At 28.7% G+C, this 6,580-nt stretch overlaps 1 protein-coding gene across 2 annotated transcripts; it reads left to right on the plus strand.

The window, feature by feature from the left end:
- Window positions 1-730: 730 nt before the first annotated feature.
- LOC106301738 (deSI-like protein At4g17486) lies at window positions 731-2,749 on the plus strand. 2 transcript variants are annotated; one of them, XM_013738203.1, is made up of 5 exons: window positions 731-826; window positions 1,057-1,317; window positions 1,722-2,009; window positions 2,105-2,182; window positions 2,254-2,749. In XM_013738203.1, the coding sequence occupies exons 2-5, from the start codon at window positions 1,143-1,145 to the stop codon at window positions 2,442-2,444; spliced, it is 732 nt and encodes a 243-aa protein (XP_013593657.1). In that variant the 5' UTR covers window positions 731-826; window positions 1,057-1,142; the 3' UTR covers window positions 2,445-2,749. The 2 variants fall into 2 exon arrangements, with proteins under 2 accessions (XP_013593657.1, XP_013593658.1); XM_013738204.1 differs by lacking the exon at window positions 731-826 and adding an exon at window positions 863-957 and having other exon boundaries at window positions 2,254-2,532.
- The last annotated feature ends 3,831 nt before the right edge of the window (window positions 2,750-6,580 follow it).

The following is a 6,580-nucleotide window of genomic DNA, read 5'->3' on the forward strand; positions in this document are numbered from 1 at the left end:
TTTAATTTTTTTAATTTAAAAATTAATTTTATAAATCACGATTTTCTTTTAAAAAAAAAATCGATTTAATCAATGTAAGGAAACTGAATATTTCTAAATATTTTCTTCCTATATTTTTGGAACTGATTATCTTTATCCATAGAATCTGTATTATACTATATGTAGAACACAGCAAACATGTTTGAAATCGATTTCTATTAGTTTTATATTTATAGTAATGTGTAGATTTCAATTTCTACAGGTTTTAGATTTATAGTAATGTGTAGATTTCAGATTCTACAGATTTTAGAACGATAGATTAAACGCGGAATGTGTTTTCTAAATATTTTTAGATTACTATTATTTATTTAGATCACGTATTCTAAACATATTAGATTCAATGAAAAAATGGATTATATTTTTTATTGTGTAGAATGTCAATTCTACTTTTTGTAGAACAAAATATGAATCAACGTTTTAGAATTATAAAAAAATACCAATAAAGTTGATATAAGTATTTTATTAGTAGTTACTATTTTTTGAATTTTTTTTTGCTTGTAAAACTTTTTATTTGATTTATTTTTGAGAATACTAAAAGATATTAAAGGAAAAAGTGGCACAAAAAAATTAGTCTAATAGTTATCATTTTTTTTGGCCTAAAAAAATAATTTTCCCCAGAAAAATTAACTTTTCGGTTTTAAAAGAAAACCTTATCACATCTTTACATTAATTTCCCTTACATTAACGCAGCATTGTCCTCAGACTCTCTCTCCTCCCGACAGATCAATCAACCTGTTTTGAAAAAAAAACGTCATTTTCCTCTAATCTCCGATCCCCAGATTCTTATGTAAGCTCTCGCTCCCATCTTCTCTCTACGGACTAGATCTCCCTCTCGTTTTTTATTTTGTTCTTCGGGATCTATCCTATGCGTTAGGGTTCCTCTTGTGCTTAGGCTTCCGATTTTTTCTCGAAATTCAGATTTTTTATTATTGGGTTTCTTTGATCTGTTCTCATTAGCCACAAAAGGAGTTCCTTTTTGTCACAATTCAGATTTCTTGATTATAAATATTTTTGCAGAGATTTTAGGAGGGAGGGGGAATGATTGTTTGATCTTGGATTTGAATTGAGAGAGAGACAAGTGGTTATTGGTGAATCTGTGTAAAATGCGGGTGCTTGGTTTGAGCTCAAGCTTATGCTCTACTGAGGAGAAGGAGGTTGAAGAGATGGTTGGAGACTCCTCAGGTCTCACACCGGTCTATCTCAACGTGTATGATCTAACACCTGTCAACAATTATCTCTATTGGTTTGGTCTTGGCATCTTTCACTCTGGTATTGAAGGTAATTGTTCTGCCTTCTTCTCTTTACTCTACAACTTGACTGACCTATAATCAAATATGTATCCACAATGTTATTTGTTAGTCTTATGTATCCTGCAAATTCATAGAATAGTGTGGTTATCTCTTTACTTTAATACATATCTGGTTTGGTGTGATATCTTGATTAGGCAACAATGTTTGGTTCTTTAGACAAATATTGTTTCATTATTAGGAAAGTGGTTTTGTAATGAATATTGAGGAAATGTGAATGGAAACCTTTACAAATCCTTGTTTACATTTAGTACTTACCTAATGAGTTATATTTGTATTTTCTCTGGAGTTATGGCTTTAATGATTGCTGGCTTTAATGATTGCTAAATGCTTATCTAACATGATTTCTTTTTTCACTTGTATACCTCCTACTAGCTCATGGTTTCGAATATGGATATGGTGCTCACGAGTACTCGAGCAGCGGCGTGTTTGAGGTTGAACCTAGGAACTGCCCAGGTTTCATCTTTAGGCGTTCAGTTTTGCTGGGAACAACAAGCATGTCTCCCTCAGATTTCCGCTCATTCATGGAGAAGCTTTCGAGGAAGTATCACGGGGACACATACCATTTGATTGCCAAGAACTGTAACCATTTCACTGAAGAAGTGTGCTTGCAGGTAACAGGAAAGCCTATTCCCGGATGGATTAATCGGATGGCTCGTGTAGGTAAGGCTATCAAACTATCTTATCTATCTTCCAACTTGTTTCTTATATTGGTTCTTGTTTGTTTACATGTCTGCTTGTTCTTGAATTCGTTCTAGGTTCATTCTGTAACTGTATCCTTCCAGAGAGCATACAGCTCTCAACTGTTGGACAGCCCGAAGCCCTTGAGTTCTCTGGTAAGTTTGTTCCAAAGAATCTCCTCTTTTTCTCTCCTTGTCTAGTTTCTGATGAAGCTAGTTGTTTATAGATGATAATGATGGATCAGAAGAATCAGTTGCATCTTCTCTCTCAGACGAGACAGATGGAGAAGGACAAGATCATCATCTCATAACAGCACCAAACAGCGACATTGCATATCTTCAAGACAGACCAGTGCGACTTGCCCGTGAGCTCCTCCAAGAACCAAGCGATGGATCTCCTATGTTGAGACGGTCTTGAGCTCTCTAAAGCATCCATCCCCCCCCCCATGGAAACATCACTATGGAAGCAGAAGCGAGTATTTGTCTGAAAATTTCCATCTTGTGAGTATATTCTTTGGGTCTAGAAATGTATAAAATATTTGAATTTAAGTGAGAACCCATGGTAGTAGTGAGTGTAGACATTATGATGTGAACTTGTTTGACAATATTTGTGTTCCCTCTTCTCCTGAAGGCAACTCTTTATGTTCTCTTTTCACACTTCTGATTTGTATGTCATTATGAAATCTGCGGTGCTATTAATTAGTATTCAAATTTTGTGATCAATGTAAGACAGTTGTTTGGTTATGGATTTGATATGGGCAGAGATGATGTCTTCTAGCCTAAGGTCTTAACTTTAGTTCACATTATGTAGCTAAATTAGTCAAAGACTGGCCTTGGAAAACGAGTAAAATTAAGCCACGACTTTTTATTTGTAGATTTCCACATTATAAAATTTAGGTTAAAAGTTTTTTTAATATGCATAATGTTATAAAATTTATTTGTAGATTTATGAGGTAAAAGAAAGTAAAGTTTTGTGTTGGATCTTGTTGGATATGTAAACATTTTATTACAATAATTATTAAATTAACTAAAAAACGTCAACAAAGATGGAAGGTTTTTCTGCATTTCAATGTAATACTAATATTTTGCTTAGCTTCCTTTTTTTTATGAAATAATTATAAAAATACTAGTATGCAATAAGTCAATAACTCTCTGTAAATGGTCAAGTTGGGACCAGATGTGGCCATGGAAGACGTCAGATGTATTACTTCTTTCTTAAATGAGTTTACATTCCAATGATAGAAGATATTAATACTTATCTATCATTCGGCATCCAACGTCAAAAATATTTGCTCCCAAGTTTTTAAGATGAGCAACAGAGACCTATAAGTCTATAACAGCGACTGGCTAATAGTGTTGGCATAATAAGTAACTGGCCGTGACATTTATCCCTCTCAAGTCTCAACACGCATTCACATTTCTCATCATGCTTGTCAGCTTATGTACAAAGTTCCATTTTCACTTATTTTTATTTTCTTTTATCATTCTTTATCCCTTATATATAGAGTTCCATTTTCACTTATTTTTCATTTCAGTTGATTAGTTTTTGTATGCTACAACAAAAAAAGTTGATTAGTTTTCGTATATAGTAGAAATCTTATAAATTAATAATAAACACGATAAATTAAATTAAATTAATCCAATTTAAAATAGGTACAAACCAATAACACAATAATTTTTAAAACTATATATAAATATATGGTTATGTTAAAAATTCAAATTAATAATTTATATATATACTGTTTATATAAATACAAACAAAATATTATATTATTTGTTTTATATTTTCAGCTGAGTCTATTTCTATTTTGTTTAACATTTTAAAATACTTTGATAATATTTAGTAAAATTAATACTATTAAAAGGGAATGAGTTTTAATAAATCTATCTATAAAAATTGCTTGGACCTATTGGATCTATTCATTTTTAGTCTAACTTTTTATATACAACCAAAATGCATAACTTATATTACCCTTCCACGGCATAATTTTCAACATCCAACGGTTTATATCAACCAAAAATTAAGTATAAACAATTACTTTTATCAAACCTATGCGATTGATATTTCATACACACATTTTATCAAACGATATCAAATGTTCCAATACAAAGGGGTCATGTGTCCATCATATCTGTCTCATCCTCCTCCACTAACACATCAAGTTCTTTGCAGAGAGGCATCAATGTGATGTTTAATATATTTTTTGATCATACGTTTATTCTATACACACATTTTATTCAATGATTTTCCGAGGGGGCATGAATAAAGCAATCTTATGTTTCATCTCTTCCATTAGAGCATCAAATTCTTAACAGAGATGCATCATTGTCCAATTTAATATATCAAAACAATTTTATACATTCATTTCTTTATCATCTTATTCGATTCATATCAAAAACTTAGTTATAAGAATTAAGATTGTGTTTTCCGTCACATTTGTTGAATTACAAATACAAAACCAAACCCTATAACAGAAATAATAAACAAATATTTTATACTTTAATATTGAGTTTTTTGGAATCTTAAATATATCCACGTTCGTAGATTGTGTATTATACACGATTTTGAAAATAATTGATGCTCATATATTTGTATCTTAATAGCTTTACATAATTATCGTTAAATTTTATAGAAAACGTAATCTAAAGATTCTTTTAAGATCTCTTATTAATAACAACCAAGATATTGAAAAAATTATACCCTAATTTTCGATGGCCATCTCACCCTAATATTATAAATAGACCTTCATTCTTTAAAATTTATAAGATATATAAATTATTATGTATTATAGAAGAATCATGGTTGATTCATAATGACAATTACGAGTGTTTAAGAATATTTTACAAAATTATCATAAAATTAAATTTGAAATCTAAAATAAAAATATAAACTTATAATAGGTTATTAACAACGAAAATAAACTAATAATATCATATCCATAAGGTTTTCTACATCATCATTTTTTATTTAAATGGCATAATAATTTCTTTTATCAAAATCTAAGGAATCACAAGTTTAAATAATATTAAAAAGTTTATGAAAATTTTAAAAATATTATTAGATATTTGGTGTTTTTATCGGATCAGTGGTATCAGATCGCGGGTTAATAGCAATTTTTTTGGTTTTTACCGAATTTTATCAAACTTTTAATTAACGAATTTTTCATTAATTCCGAACCGGATTATATACAAGGGATTGAGTCTACGGTTTGACAACGGATATGGGTCGGATATGAAAACACTTCTTGAAACTCAAACTTTATTATAGAACTATTTTTAAATTATTTGTTCTCTAATAAATGAAAAAATAAATTCGCGCTTTTATAGCGCAGATCAAAATCTAGTTATATTTAAAACTAATATAACTCCTATCATACACATCTCATATATACTAAATAATATAACGTTGTTGTATCAGTAGCGGAAAGCTTTACGACTGGGGTTAAGTCGTAACAAGGTAGCCATAGAATTTGGAATGAAAAAGGAGTAATGCTTCTTAAAAATATGTATAAAAGTCAAATTTATAACAGTAAAATTAGTTGACAAAATAAAGTTGACAAAAAATCAATAAAACTAAATATTTTACTATATTAAAAAATACACATGCCTAAATATATAAATATTTTTTTTAAAATTAATAATTTCATGAATTAATAAAATAAGTATTATTAATTAATAGAGTTTATAGTATCAATCCCTTAAAATTTTACTAGTTTATAGTTTGAAATTTATTTAAAAGGTATTTTATGAGCAATATATTCTTTGAAAATGAAAAATTTAAAAAATTTAAATTTATAGATAAATAGTAAACCATTATTCTATACATTTTATATATTTATCATTTATAAAGCTGAGTGGGTTTAATATAACACACGCAACTATTTAAATTTTCAGTATTTACTCACATATTTAAAATTAATTGATTTTGATTTATGTAAAATTAGAAAGGTAAAATAAAATTTTATTATAAATTTAAAATCAATAAACCATGTAGTTATATTTAAATAAATTCAATTGTAATGGGTCAATATTTTCCATAATGTGAAAATTTAGAAATACTCACTTATAGATCGTTTCTCAAAATTTTGTCAAGAATAAAAAATGATCTTTTCTTTTTTCTTGTTTAGATGATGAGTCAATATTTGACCTAATTATTATTATTATTTGACTAAAACTAATTAATTTATTTTAGCAAAATAAATTTTCATTATCCAATGAAAATATTTACCAGGATCTAAATTTTTTTATTATCTACAAATACAAAATTACAATAATGTATCACAAATCGTGTACAATTTCAGAATTTTTTTCATTATTACGAATTAGAATCCAAAGTTTTGTTAATAGTATTTTCTAACTGGTTTTTTCTATTAAAATGAGAGTATTCTGAGTCTATGAAACGGTCCAGGCTAATTCTTAAGAAATCAACCGTTTGCGGATGGACACTCTTTACGGATATTTATATAAGACACAAAGTCAGTGTTTTGAAAACTTAACCAAATCGGCCAATCAAACCGTTCCGATTGTGACTTGTTAGATAAGCCAAGTCCTAGT

This window comes from Brassica oleracea, chromosome C7 (genome assembly GCF_000695525.1).
Source record: "Brassica oleracea var. oleracea cultivar TO1000 chromosome C7, BOL, whole genome shotgun sequence".
Classification (NCBI taxonomy): domain Eukaryota; kingdom Viridiplantae; phylum Streptophyta; class Magnoliopsida; order Brassicales; family Brassicaceae; genus Brassica; species Brassica oleracea.